Genomic DNA, 15765 nt, shown 5'->3' on the forward strand with positions numbered 1-15765 from the left:
GCATCTGCCCTCACAGCAGTTCCTTCAGGTTTGGCTCTCCTATGCATTATTAAGTTTTATTAAAAAATGAACTGTATAGATATTAAGTTATACCACATGCCCTTTTTTAAGATTAAGAAATGGTGATTTTGTTTTCAGGACATCATCAACTGCATAGGTGGATTAAATGTACTCTTTCCTTTATTGGAACAACTCAGCTACTTTAATGAAGGACAGGTTTCTGAAGGAATGAGTGAAAGCACAGTTCCTGAATGGATAACACCTGTAGAAGGAGAGCCTATGGTATCAGCCTCCACAAAGGCATCAGGTATTAAGATGGTATTGATACACAAACCAGTCATTGAGAAATTTGAGTATTAGTTGAAATATGAATTAAAATGTCCTACTACCATTAGGAAGAAACTTTACTGTTTGTAGCTGTAGAAGCTGCTTTATTTTATTGGTACAGTTCAGAAAGTTTATAATACTTTGGTCAAAACACTTAATAATGTGGTTTTACTCTCAATTATCTTTAGTTTATGCTCAGTGGAAAAGAACCATATTGTTAAACTGTGGTACAGTATTTACATAAACATAGAACTATACAGCATGCAGTTGCTGCTTTTTCTGACTCTGTTATACACTTAAGCCTTGAAAAACAAGCACTACTGAACTACATTACTTCTTTGTTATAATGTGCATTATGATATAGAAAATGTGATGTAAAAGTGATAAGAGTAATTATGATAATTAATGAAATTTTCCTGTTTCAATAGAGTCAAGACTAGAGAAAAATCTGGTTGCAACATTTATCTTGATTGTGAAACACTTTATTCAGAGACATCCAATTAATCAGGACAATCTTATTCAGTCCCATGGAGTTGCAACTCTTGGTACCTTACTTCAGAAGGTAAATCAATCTAATACGCTATTGATACAGCTGATGATTGTAATTAGTTGGTGTTAAGATTTTTATTCTTTCTGCTAAATAAGTGTTATTAAAGATTACTGTATTACAGCTTAAGTTTTATTAATGGGTATAATTTGTTCCACAGGTAGCTTTCTAAAATGCTCATGGAATCATTTTATATAATAATTACTTATTTTTTGTAAAAGCGTGTAAGGTTTGCTATATATAACCTTGTTTGTATTTGAGATATTTGAGAGACTTTAAGACTGTTTTACAAATATGACATTAAGAAAATATGTTCTAGTATTACATTAGAAAAATTAATGATTAAATTGTTTATACTTTCCTACCCTTGATTTTTTTATTTTTGCATTTAGTAGATATTCTGAATTATTTGAAATTACAGTTTAGTGATAATTTTTAAAACTGAACAGTTGTTTTATGGAACCCTCTTTTGTTTGGTTTCAGGTGCCAGGTACCTTAATGGATGTTAATGTATTGATGGCAATTCAGTTATTAATTGAACAGGTCTCATTAGAGAAAAATGTGCCACTGCTGCAACAAATGTATCAGTATTTACTATTTGACTTCCGTATTTGGAACCATGGAGATTTTCCCTTTCAAATTGGTGAGAGCAAACTGTTAGATAAAATTTTATAGTTCTGTTAGAAATTTATAACCATTTATGTGACTTTATTTTAGCTACATCATTTACAAGTGAACTTTCTATTTTAGGTCATATACAATACCTTTCAACTATTATTAAAGACAGCAGGAGAGTTTTCCGAAAGAAATATGGTGTGCAGTTTCTCCTAGATACACTCAGGATTTATTATGGGTATGACGTCTCTGCTCCTTCTTAGTTCAATATATTCTTTTCTGTTTGCTACTTGACAGAATTGAAATGGGTAAAATTTTCTCTTTACTAGCAATGCTAATGTCCTTTCTCTTCAGAGAAACAGGATAGTTTGAGGCTAGACAGATGAACAATGGATCGATTTCTAGGTTTGAATAATGGTTTCATTAATTTTGTAGCTACAGGCAGTACTCATATTCTTTGTGTTTGAATTTCTTCATCTGTGAAAAATAGATTTAAACTATGACCTGTGGTTTTTTTGAGAATTAAACTAAGTATGTTCATAATGTGTAAAGCACATACAACTGTGTCTGCTTCATCGTGAGGATATATAAATGTAAGCTACTTTGATTTTGGTAGTATTGGGGTTTGAACTCAGGGCCTCATGCTTGCTAGGTAGACGTTCGACTACTTGGGCCACTCCGCCAGCCTTTATTTTGATATTTTTAAGTTTTGTCCCTGAAGCTCTTCCAAAGAATTTCCTTAAGGAAGAAGCCAACGGTGCCCTGAATTGTAATGATTACATGGAAAGATCTTTTTTATATATAGAAATACAAAAGTGTTAAAATTAAAATTTTAATTCTTGCACTTTTGTTTTCTCTTTCAGGAGTGGTTGTAAATACAATGAGCTATCTCCAGATGATATTCGAACAATAAGGACTTCTTTATATGGACTGATTAAATATTTTCTGTGCAAAGGTGGAACTCATGAAGAAATACAAAGTATTATGGGTTACATTGCTGCTACTAATGAAGAAGAACAGGTATTATGCCCAAGATAAAACCTTTTTTTTCTTTTTAACAAATTTACGTATTTATTTAAATGTTTCAAGATAAAATTTTATTATATAATGTATCACATAATGTTACACAGTTAAAGAGGCAAATTTTATTGCTATCCAAAAGTTTAATAAATAGATGATATTTGTAATTTAATATTTTAGTTAGCTAAAAAATGTAGTATGTGGAAATGCTATAACAGCTAACTGCTTTTTGTCACTGTGACAAAATATATGAAGGAAAAAATTTAACGTGGAAGAATTTATTTTGGCTTAAGGTTTCATAGGTTTCAGTGCATGGTGACTTGGTTTCATTGTTTTTGGGCCTGCAGGTTAGACAGAACATATGGCCAAAGAGCGTGGTATAGCAAAGCTGCTCACCTAATGGGGGCGGGAGGCAGAGTGGAGGGAAGAAGGGTCTGGAGACAATACACCTCCTTCAGAGGCATACTTCCAGTGACCTGCTTCTTCCAACTAGGTTCCGCCTCCTACTGGCCATTCAGCTATCAACTCATCAATGGATTAACTGATTAAGTTAGTACCCTTATTATCCAGTCAACCTCAGTAATGCCAGCTGGTGATAAAGCCGTGAACATATAACCTTTTTTGTGGGGGACACTTCATATCTAAACCATAGCAGTTACTTTATCTTGTAGTCCTGAAGTCTGTTTTTATAGTCCACTTGGTGTATGCTTATCTGTCATCAACTTGAGAACTTAACTGTATACTTACATTAGTATCAGACATTGTAGGTAATACAATGATGAAAGAATTATCCTTATGTTTAGCCTAATGGGAGCAGAGGTCCATAAGAAAGATTTACAAATAACTGTGAAACCAATAAGAGTATGATCATATCTATTAAAAGAGATATAAGTCCTCTGAGATTTTTATAGGAGGGTTTTTCATGCTGAGAAGACCAGAAAAGGCTTTATGAAAGAGATACCTTTTAATACGGACAATGAAGAATAGATTTGTTTCCAACAGGTATTAATTATGGATAGTGAGGGAATGTGCAAAAGGAAATGAAATAAGCCAAAAGCATACTAAAGGAAAAAAGCAGGAAGGGTTGGTTCAGAAGGCATCAGGTAGTGCGGTTTTACTAAAGCCTTAGTATGTGGAAATTAACTAAATAACTGTTTTGTGGTTTATGACCAATTTGTGATTGCTTAAATAAATGTGGTTCTTTGTTTTGCATTGTTTAACTTTAAAAGCTCTTCGGAATTTTGGATGTTCTCTTCAGTCTCCTACGTACCAGCCCAACTAGAGGTCAACTTTTCTTGCTGCTGTTTGAACCAGGAAATGCTGACATACTTTATACCTTGCTGTTGAATCAGAAGTATTCTGACAGACTAAGAGAAATAATTTTTAAGGTATAAACATTTTGTAAGCATCTTTATATTTGGAGCATTTGTGTATATATGAATTTGCTTGCAGCGTATTCATTCTCTGATTGTAAATTCTTTTTTATTTCTAACTTTCAGTTCATTTTGTTTTGATACATACTTTTCACGTTAATTGTTTTGCATATTTTAAAAACTAATTATGAAGTCGTGACTGGGAATGTGGCTCAGTAGAGTGCTTGCTTAGCATGCACAAGGACCTGGGTTTGATCCCTGCACCACCTAACACACACACACACACACACACACACACACACACACAAAAGGAAATAATTATCAATAAATTATCCTAGTGGAATATTTACTTTGTCATGTCATCCTCAATATAAAACCTCTCATTTCTTCTTTAATTTATGGTGGATCCATGTGGCAATTCAGAACATTTTAACAGTTAACCTTTTATGACACCTATTGTATGTTAGGCATTAAGCACTTTTCATGTATTAATGTAATCCTTATAACAACTTTATGAATAGGAATACTATTATTCCTGTATTATATATGAGGAAATAGAGGCCAGAGAAATTATCAAAAGACAGAGACTATATTTTATTAAACTATCTGAAATATCAGAGATTTTGAACTTTGGCTGAAGCCACATACTCCGTTTGGTTAACTAAAAGTAAAGAATTGGTCAAACTTTTACTGCCAGATGCTTTTGTTTTCATGATACTTGACTGGTAACAGTTACTTGTTCTTTACATTGTTAGAGTTACATTACCAAATCTGCATAACCAGGTTATATTTAGATTGCCTATGGTTGAAACTAAAGTTTGGAAAACAAAGTTGTAAAAAAATAGTCTGAAATGGTCTCTCTCAAGTGTGGATTGTGGTGACCTGTGAGGCTGCTCTTTAAAGCATCTGCCCTCTCAAGGGTTTCTTTACGGAAACAAATGTTATCTCTTCTAAAACAACCTTTCAGGTTGTTTATGATATTCTGGCAAGATTATCCTTTCATATACAGATATTACCACTCTTGAAAAATGTGTGTCTCATTCTTAGAAATATGGGGCTGCTAATGCAGTCATCCATTTTTGCATTGTTGGGTTGCTTCATAAATGTTTCCTTATTCTTGAATGTTGATAACTGTTACATAAATGATTAGATTGATCCAAAGGTGTCTTGACATACCTTTTTTCTTCCTTTGAGATACATGTATGTGTTTCCCTTACATTTGAACTAGAGTTTCAAACATACTTACTCAAATACAGGTAAATCCCAGTCCAGTTTATTCTTAAATCAATTTTTAACAATAGTATAATAATGTAGCAGTCCTTTCTACTAGCATTCAAATGTGGGGTTTTTGTGGTTTTTTTTCGGATCTGGGAATCAAACCCAGGGTTACCATTGATGTACATCCTCAGCCCTGGTTTTTTAAGACAGGGTCTTGCTGTGTAAGTCAGACTAGCCTCAAATTGAAGATTGTCCTGCCTCTGCCTCCTAAGCACTGTGACTGCAAGGATGTGCCACCATGCCAAGTTCAGATTTTTTGTGTCCTTAAGGAATAAAATGATGTTCCAAAAACCAGTGTACAGTAATATTTCACTCAGCATTAACCTAAGTAACAAACTTAGTTCTCTCTATTGAAAAGACTATATTACTTGTTGTGACCAGGTTATGGAGCAAATGTTGAAATGCACGAATGTTTATGAACGTAGTAAACAACGTATTCGACTTAGAGAAGTTGGCTACTCAGGATTGGGACTTCTTCTTAATGAAGCAGCTGTTAACACTTCTCTCATTAAAAACCTTACCAATCAAATCATAAATACAGGTATGACTAAGTCTAATAATACTAATATGTTTAAGAAATTGGTTTTTTTCCTGGGAGATTTTTTTTTAATCTCCTTTCTTAGGTTGCTGTTTAAATCACCTGTTACTTATTCAGCAGGGTCTTCCTTAGGTATTCGCTCTTCACTTTGGTTGTTTTCGTCTCTTCAGAGCATACATCACATTGCCTGACTCAGTAAATTGTTCATTTTGTGGAGTGATTAATAGTTGAATCTGAAAACAGGAAAAGGATACTAGAGAAAAATGTTTACAAAAGATTCTTTTTCTTGAAGATTTAAATTCTTAAAGGCAAAATGAAAGTTAATTTCAGATAATTCTTTTTTGTTTTTAATTTATTTTTTTTTGCTAGAGGGTCCTGTTAGATAGCCCAGGCTGGCCTCTCATTCATGATCCTCTTGCCCCAGCCTCCCAAGTACTGGGATTACAGGTATCTGTTGCCACATCTGGCTCTAATTTTTTGTGATTATCTTTTCAGTACTTACACCAAATTGGAATTCATGGCAGATGCTAGAAGAGCAGATTTGGGTATGAGATAGGGTTCTTTTTTTTACAGTTTACCAAGAGGTTTATCAAGTCTCATTGGTAATATAAAACATTTATATAAAAAGATAAATAATAGTATTAGAGCCATGCAAATGGGGCAGTATGTTCAGGCAATCAAAAGAAAAGAAATTATTTAGGGTTGAGAGGGTATCAAAAATATTTTATAAAATTGGAACATACCTATAATTGTCATTTGAAAATGAAGCAATTATTTTGGCATTTATGTAAGTAATAACTACAGTTCTTTCTTTGGCTGTCCATGAAATAAAATTTTAACTTTTTGTTTCTTCCTACTGTAGATTCCGTTATTAATTTCAAAGATCTATTATCTGTAGTATATATATCTCACAGGACATATGTAAATGTCAGACTGGTCCTCTGCAGAAAGGTTAGTAAACTTTCAAGATGTATTTTAGCAATAGTATCATCATCTACTGTGAATAACTTTTCCATTGAGTAGATTTCAGCAGACAAAAAATTTTAATTTTACTTATTTTATAAATGACATTTATAAATAAATAACTTCCCTCTAAAAATGAATTAATTTCATGTAATCACAAGAAATTAGCATGTGAATTTGTTCTTTTTAGCTCTACATCGTCTTTTGGAAATACATCCTTCCCAGAATAAAAAATTTGTTAGCATTATTTTTTTTTTCTTTTTTTGTGGAACTGAACTCAGGGTCTTCAGTATGCTAGGCAAGCATTCCATCACCGAGCATACTCCTAGCACTTTTTAAAATTTTTAGTTTTGAGTCAGTGTCTTGCAAAATTGCCTAGGCTGGCCTCAAACTTGTGATCTTTCTGTCTCAGCTTTCTGAGTAGCTAGGACTCAGGCATGTACCACCACAATTGTGGTGACCAGTTGTAACCATTTGTAATTGATATGCCATATTTTAGAGTCTCTGAGTCTTTTCAGTTTTGCAGGACATTATTTGTTCGTAAGTATTCCAATATGATTCTAATATGATTTGTCTTTAGTACACATTTAAACTTCAACTTGAGAGATAGTTTCCTGGGTGCTTCTTCCTGATCATAACCTTTTCTCTCCTCCATTGATAATCCCTGACCAGTCTACTATTTAATGTTTCCTTTTTTTTTTTTTTAATTTTACATCTTAGTTATGTGGCAATACTTTTCTGTTAGTTAAAAAATATAGAGAGATGTATATATCTTTTCATTAATGGATGCATAGTTTTTCGTTCTATGGCTATTGTAGAGTATTATCTGGTTCCTTATTGATAGACATTTAGGTTTTCCTTGTTTTTCTATATTTTAAACTGCTATTAAGAACAGCTTTTTACACGTATCTTTGTCCGTTTGTGGTAATATATCTGTAGGACGTTCTTCATGAAATACAACTGCTATGTCAAAGGGTATTCATGTTTTACATCTTAATGTATTTTAACTGTACCAATTTACATGTCCACAATGTGTGACATTGACTCTTTCCCTTCATACTCAATCCCAAGAATTTGAAACAGGTCATGTAAATTGATTTTTTTCCTTTCAGTGTACAATGAGATTAAAATAGCCTCCAGTGCAGTTTGATTTTTATCCATTATATATGTATAAAACAGATATTTTTAAACTACTATTTTGTGAAAACTTCAAAGTCATGAAATCATGAAAAGTTTCTTTGCCATGCAAAGCTTAATCTAGGAGAAAACTGTTATTTTGTACCATTAGAACAAGGGTAACTCACTGATAACATTTGTGAAGAAAGAAACTTCATGTCACAATGGTGACTAATTACTTCCTCTATCAGCAAATATTATTATTAATATTAAAGTCCCTACCATCATTATTCATTTCTTGCCATGATATTTGAACTTGATAGGAGAGATACTCTAAAGCTGAGGTTTCAAGGTTTTTTTTTTCCCCCCTTTTTTTTGGTGGTACTGAGGTTTGAACTTAGGACCTCACCATTGCTAGTCAGGTGCTCTACCACTTGAATTTCATACCTTGCCTTAAAGTTCTTTTCATCTATATAGATACTATTGGCCTTGTGATTAAAATATCTTAAAAATCTTTGACTTTAAGAATGTATTTTTAAGCTGGGTGTGTTGGCACTCACCTGTAATCTCATACTTGGGAGACTGAGACAGAAAGATCCAAAGTTTGAGGCCAGCCTGGGCCACATAGTGAGTTCAGGGCAAGCTTGGGCTACATAATGAGAGACCCTGTCTCAAAAAACAACAACAATGAAAAAGAACTTATTTTTATCCGAAATATTTGAAGTCATTTGGATAGTAGAGATCATACACATTCCCATGTCACCATCTACTCTTTCATTTCAACTTCTTCTTTTAGTTAATTAATACCATACACCTCATTAGAATTTTTTTGGAGTTTAGTTTTTGTTTTGCTTATATAAGGTAGACTTACTGAAAATAAAAGCTTTTTAGAAAGAGCTATTAACTTTACTTGAAAAATAGAGAGAGAGACAGGAAAACATTGTTCTTACCCAGGGTCTATTAAAGTGTCTTATTCACTCCCTAACTCTAGTGCCTGAACCGGTGTCGGGTACATAGTAGATATTCAGTAACATTTGCTGAACAATTAGAATAGAGTCATGGAAAATATTCAATTGAGATGATAACCCTGTGTACGTTTTTTGTATGCTATTATCCTGTGTATACTTTCTGTCCAAATAAATTGGTAACAAGTTTATTTTGGCATGTGGAGGATCATTTTAGTTTTCCTTTTTTAACTTTTAGCACATATTTTTGTGCATCCTTCCTCTGTCTGTATATGAGCAACATGCAGATTAGTTGGAAGCACAATGGCAGTCCGCCAAATAGTTTATAATCTTGTTAAGAACATAGTCTTTTGTTTGTTTGTTTGTTTTTGTGGTACTAGGGCTTGAACTCAAGGCCTTCACCTTGAGCCACTCCACCAGCCCTATTTTTGTGAAGGGTTTTTTGAGATAGGATCTCGTGCAACTATTTGCCTGGGCTGGCTTTGAACCACTGAACTCCTGATCTCTGCCTCCTGAGTAGCTAGGATTACAGGCATGAGCCACAGGCACCCAGCAAGAACATAGTCTTTTGAGAGTATATTGTCCCACAGTTTCTCATTAAATACTTTGTCATTAAAATAACTAAAAAGAGACTTTTTGTTATAAAATACTATATACTTTTTGAGGAATTTTGTGTTCTTTATCTTTACAGATTTTACAGATTTTGCAGTCCCAGTCAGATGCAGCATATCAGATATCACAACAAGTGGGTTGGCAAGACACCTTGGTTAGACTTTTTTTAAAAGCAAATTTTGAAAATGGAAATTCTCTTCATAAGCATAGTAGGACTATTTTACTGAAAGAAAATAAAAATATAGCAACTGAAGATACTAAGAGGAGCTTTGAAAAGACAGATGAAGAAAAAGTCACCTCTTTTGCCTCAGCTAATGTGTCTTCAGATCTTTGGAGTTTGGAAGATAAACACTCTATAGACTCAAACACACCATTATTTCAAGAAGATAGCTCTGTGGGAGAACTGTCTTTTAAGTCAGAGAATCAAGAAGAATTCTGGCATAGTAACCCTTCACATTTGAGTTTAGATCTCAGTGGAATTGACTCATGTGAACTGAGTGATAGTGGAAGCCAAATGCCAGACAGCCTACCTAGCACGCCATCTCCCATAGAGTCTACTAAATCATTTTCTGTGCAGTCTGACAAAGAAAGTAGCATCACAAATGACATGGGCTTTAGTGATGACTTCTCTTTACTTGAAAACCAAGAGGTAAAATTGTTTCTTTTTCCAAATGATGTGTTTTTATCTGATTTTATTTTATTTTTATCTATTGTTGTGCTAGATGGGGGTACATTGTAGCAGTTACAAAAGTTCCAGATATACTTGAATTCACTCTCTCCACCATACTCCCTTTATCTCCCCCTCCCCCCATTCCTGGAATAGTTTCAGCAGGTATCATTTTCACATTTACATATATGTGTCCACAGTATTTGCACCATATTCACCCTCCTATACCTATTCCCCACCACGTACTGCCTCCCACTGGTACCAATCCCTTACCCCCACAGGATCTGTTCTGCTCTCCTGTTCTCCAATTTTGTAGAAGAAAAAAGAAAAAAAAAAAAGACATTTCTGCTTGTTTAGGATAGCTACACAGGGAGTTTTCTTATGACATTTCCATGTATATATGTATTATTACCTGAATTGGTTCATCTCTTCTAGTTTTCTTTATTCTGCCTTCTCTGTTTCCTATTGTAGTTTCAGCGGTTTAAAAATCCTGTATTCAATATTTATCAAATGATGTTTTAATTTTAAGGTTTATGTCTGTTATATACTTTGAATTCTTATCAATGTGTGAGTAATTATTAACAATTTCATACTATTTTCATGTTCTAAGTTTTATGATCTAAGATTTAGAAGCCTAGAAGGCACTAGTCACTTGTCTTTCTTTTCTTTTTTTTTTTTTTTTTTTTTTTTTTTTTTCTTTTTTTTTTTTTTATTTATTTTTTTTTCATTTTTCTTTTATTATTCATATGTGCATACAAGGCTTGGTTTATTTCTCCCCCCTGACCCCACCCCCTCCCTTACCACCCACTCCACCCCCTCCCGCTCCCCCCCTCAATACCCAGCAGAAACTATTTTGCCCTTATCTCTAATTTTGTTGTAGAGAGAGTATAAGCAATAATAGGAAGGAACAAGGGGTTTTGCTGGTTCAGATAAGGATAGCTATACAGGGCATTGACTCACATTGATTTCCTGTGCGTGGGTGTTATCTTCTAGGTTAATTCTTTTTAATCTAACCTTTTCTCTAGTTCCTGGTCTCCTTTTCCTATTGGCCTCAGTTGCTTTAAGGTATCTGCTTTAGTTTCTCTGCATTAAGGGCAACAAATGCTAGCTAGTTTTTTAGGTGTCTTACCTATCCTCACCCCTCCCTTGTGTGCTCTCGCTTTTATCATGTGCTCATAGTCCAATCCCCTTGTTGTGTTTGCCCTTGATCTAATGTCCACATATGAGGGAGAACATACGATTTTTGGTCTTTTGAGCCAGGCTAACCTCACTCAGAATGATGTTCTCCAATTCCATCCATTTACCAGCGAATGATAACATTTCGTTCTTCTTCATGGCTGCATAAAATTCCATTGTGTATAGATACCACATTTTCTTAATCCATTCATCAGTGCTGGGGCATCTTGGCTGTCTCCATAACTTGGCTATTGTGAATAGTGCCGCAATAAACATGGATGTGCAGGTGCCTCTGGAGTAACAGTCTTTTGGGTATATCCCCAAGAGTGGTATTGCTGGATCAAATGGTAGATCGATGTCCAGCTTTTTAAGTAGCCTCCAAATTTTTTTCCAGAGTGGTTGTACTAGTCTACATTCCCACCAACAGTGTAAGAGGGTTCCTTTTTCCCCGCATCCTCGCCAACACCTGTTGTTGGTGGTGTTGCTGATGATGGCTATTCTAACAGGGGTGAGGTGGAATCTTAGTGTGGTTTTAATTTGCATTTCCTTTATTGCTAGAGATGGTGAGCATTTTTTCATGTGTTTTCTGGCCATTTGAATTTCTTCTTTTGAGAAAGTTCTGTTTAGTTCACCTGCCCATTTCTTTATTGGTTCATTAGTTTTGGGAGAATTTAGTTTTTTAAGTTCCCTGTATATTCTGGTTATCAGTCCTTTGTCTGATGTATAGTTGGCAAATATTTTCTCCCACTCTGTGGGTGTTCTCTTCAGTTTAGAGACCATTTCTTTTGATGAACAGAAGCTTTTTAGTTTTATGAGGTCCCATTTATCTATGCTATCTCTTAGTTGCTGTGCTGCTGGGGTTTCATTGAGAAAGTTCTTACCTATACCTACTAACTCCAGAGTATTTCCTACTCTTTCTTGTATCAACTTAAGAGTTTGGGGTCTGATATTCAGATCCTTGATCCATTTTGAGTTAATCTTGGTATAGGGTGATATACATGGATCTAGTTTCAGTTTTTTGCAGACTGCTAACCAGTTTTCCCAGCAGTTTTTGTTGAAGAGGCTGCTATTTCTCCATCGTATATTTTTAGCTCCTTTGTCAAAGATAAGTTGCTCATAGTTGTGTGGCTTCATATCTGGATCCTCTGTTCTGTTCCACTGGTCTTTATGTCTGTTTTTGTGCCAGTACCATGCTGTTTTTATTATTATTGCTTTGTAATATAGTTTGAAGTCAGGTATTGTGATACCTCCTGCATTGTTCTTTTGACTGAGTATTGCCTTGGCTATTCGTGGCCTCTTGTGTTTCCATATAAATTTAACAGTAGATTTTTCAATCTCTTTGATGAATGTCATTGGAATTTTGATGGGAATTGCATTAAACATGTAGATTACTTTTGGGAGTATAGACATTTTTACTATGTTGATTCTACCAATCCATGAGCATGGGAGATCTCTCCACTTTCTATAGTCTTCCTCAATCTCTTTCTTCAGAAGTGTATAGTTTTCCTTGTAGAGGTCTTTCACATCTTTTGTTAGGTTTACACCTAGGTATTTGATTTTTTTTGAGGCTATTGTAAATGGAATTGTTTTCATACATTCTTTTTCCGTTTGCTCATTGTTAGTGTATAGAAATGCTAATGATTTTTCTATGTTGATTTTATATCCTGCTACCTTGCTATAGCTATTGATGATGTCTAGAAGCTTCTGAGTAGAGTTTTTTGGGTCTTTAAGGTATAGGATCATGTCGTCTGCAAATAGGGATATTTTGACAGTTTCTTTACCTATTTGTATTCCTTTTATTCCTTCTTCTTGCCTAATTGCTGTGGCTAGGAATTCCAGTACTATGTTGAATAGGAGTGGAGATAGTGGGCATCCTTGTCTGGTTCCTGATTTTAGAGGGAATGGTTTTAATTTTTCTCCGTTAAGTATAATGCTGGCTGTAGGTTTGTCATATATAGCTTTTATAATGTTGAGGAACTTTCCTTCTATTCCTAGTTTTCTTAGAGCTTTTATCATGAAATGATGTTGGATCTTATCAAAGGCTTTTTCTGCATCTATTGAGATGATCAAGTGGTTTTTGTCTTTGCTTCTGTTAATGTGGTTTATTACGTTTATTGATTTTCGTATGTTGAACCACCCCTGCATCCCTGGGATGAAGCCTACCTGGTCGTGGTGAATAATCTTTTTGATGTGTTGCTGAATTCGATTTGCCATTATTTTGTTGAGGATTTTTGCATCAATGTTCATTAAGGAGATTGGCCTATAGTTCTCCTTTTTGGAGGTGTCTTTGCCTGGTTTTGGGATAAGTGTAATAGTGGCTTCATAAAATGTGTTTGGCAGTTTTCCTTCCCTTTCTATTTCATGGAACAGTTTAAGGAGGGTTGGTATCAGTTCTTCTTTAAAGGTCTGATAGAATTCAGCAGAGAATCCATCAGGTCCTGGACTTTTCTTTTTGGGGAGACTCTTGATTGCTGCTTCAATTTCATTTTGTGTTATAGGTCTATTCAGGTGATTAATTTCCTCTTGGTTCAGTTTTGGATGATCATATGTATCTAGAAATCTGTCCATTTCTTTTAGATTTTCAAATTTATTTGAATATAGGTTCTCAAAGTAGTCTCTGATGATTTCCTGGACTTCCATGGTGTTTGTTGTTATCTCCCCTTTTGCATTCCTGATTCTACTAATTTGGGTTTTTTCTCTCCTCATTTTAGTCAGGTTTGCCAGGGGTCTATCGATCTTGTTTATTTTTTCAAAGAACCAACTTTTTGTTTCATTAATTCTTTGTATGGTTTTTTTGGTTTCTATTTCGTTGATTTCAGCTCTTATTTTTATTATTTCTCTCCTTCTATTTGTTTTGGGATTTGCTTGTTCTTGTTTTTCTAGGAGTTTGAGATGTATCATTAGGTCATTGATTTGGGATCTTTCAATCTTTTTAATATATGCACTCATGGCTATAAACTTTCCTCTCAAGACTGCCTTAGCTGTGTCCCATAGGTTCCGGTAGGTTGTGTTTTCATTTTCATTGACTTCTAGGAACTTTTTAATTTCCTCTTTTATTGCATCGATGATCCATTCTTCATTAAGTAATGAGTTATTTAGTTTCCAGCTGTTTGCATGTTTTTTGTCTTTACTTTTGTTGTTGAGTTCTACTTTTACTGCATTGTGGTCAGATAGTATGCATGGTATTATTTCTATTTTCTTATATTTGCTGAGGCTTGCTTTGTGCCCTAGGATATGATCTATTTTGGAGAAGGTTCCATGGGCTGCTGAGAAGAATGTATATTGTGTAGAGGTTGGATGAAATGTTCTGTAGACATCTACTAGGTCCACTTGATCTAGTGCATATTTTAGATCTTGGATTTCTTTATTGAGTTTTTGTTTGGATGACCTATCTATTGATGATAATGGAGTGTTAAAGTCTCCCACAACCACTGTGTTGGCGTTTATATATGCTTTTAGGTCTTTCAGGGTATGTTTGATGAAATTGGGTGCGTTGACATTGGGTGCGTACAGATTGATGATTATTATTTCCTTTTGGTCTATTTCCCCTTTTATTAGTATGGAATGTCCTTCTTTATCTCGTTTGATCAATGTAGGTTTGAAGTCTACTTTGTCAGAGATAAGTATTGCTACTCCTGCTTGTTTTCGGGGGCCATTGGCTTGGTAAATCTTCTTCCAGCCTTTCATCCTAAGCATATGCTTATTTCTGTCGGTGAGATGAGTCTCCTGTAAGCAACAAATTGTTGGATCTTCTTTTTTAATCCATTTTGTCAAACGGTGTCTTTTGATGGGTGAATTAAGTCCATTAACATTAAGTGTTAGTACTGATAGGTATGTGGTGATTCCTGCCATTTAGTTATCTTAGTTGTTTGAAGGTTTGATTGTGTGTACCTAACTTGATGTTACTCTCTACTGTCTTGCTGTTTCTTATCCTGTGGTTTGGTGCTGCCTGCCTTTTCATGGTTAAGTTGGGTGTCACTTTCTGTGTGCAGGATCCCTTGCAGAATCTTTTGTAATGGTGGCTTTGTGGTCACATATTGTTTTAGTTTCTGCTTATCATGGAAGACTTTTATTGCTCCATCTATTTTGAATGATAGCTTTGCTGGGTAGAGTATCCTGGGGTTGAAGTTATTTTCATTCAGTGCCCGGAAGATCTCACCCCACGCTCTTCTTGCTTTTAATGTTTCTGTTGAGAAGTCTGCTGTGATTTTGATGGGTTTACCTTTGTATGTTACTTGTTTTTTCTCTCTTGCAGCCTTCAATATTCTTTCCTTAGTTTCTGAACTTGTTGTTTTAATGATGATATGTCGTGGAGTAGTTCTATTTTGATCTGGTCTGTTTGGTGTCCTGGAGGCCTCTTGCATTTGTATGGGAATATCTTTCTCTAGATTTGGGAAATTTTCCGTTATTATTTTGTTGAATATATTACGCATTCCCTTCGCTTGCACCTCTTCTCCTTCTTCGATGCCCATGATTCTCAAGTTTGGTCTTTTGATGGAGTCGGTGAGTTCTTGCATTTTCTTTTCACAGGTCTTGAGTTGTTTAATTAGTAGTTCTTCAGTTTTTCC

General features: G+C 34.7%; 1 protein-coding gene across 15 annotated transcripts in view; it reads left to right on the plus strand.

Annotated features, from left to right (window-relative positions):
• Nbeal1 (neurobeachin like 1) overlaps positions 1-15765 on the plus strand; it is a 205019-nt gene that overhangs the window by 84736 nt on the left and 104518 nt on the right. For all 15 annotated transcript variants that reach the window (XR_012447349.1, XM_074071453.1, XM_074071448.1 and 12 more), the window contains 9 exons: positions 139-307; positions 756-889; positions 1358-1517; positions 1625-1727; positions 2353-2509; positions 3739-3897; positions 5542-5701; positions 6561-6649; positions 9434-10003. Coding sequence is in view for 14 of the 15 variants with exons in the window: in XM_074071453.1 (XP_073927554.1) it covers positions 139-307; positions 756-889; positions 1358-1517; positions 1625-1727; positions 2353-2509; positions 3739-3897; positions 5542-5701; positions 6561-6649; positions 9434-10003 (1701 nt within the window). In the remaining variant the exon portion in view is untranslated. The remainder of the gene's footprint in view (positions 1-138; positions 308-755; positions 890-1357; positions 1518-1624; positions 1728-2352; positions 2510-3738; positions 3898-5541; positions 5702-6560; positions 6650-9433; positions 10004-15765) is intronic.

The sequence above is a fragment of the Castor canadensis genome, chromosome 4 (genome assembly GCF_047511655.1).
Source record: "Castor canadensis chromosome 4, mCasCan1.hap1v2, whole genome shotgun sequence".
NCBI lineage: Eukaryota > Metazoa > Chordata > Mammalia > Rodentia > Castoridae > Castor > Castor canadensis.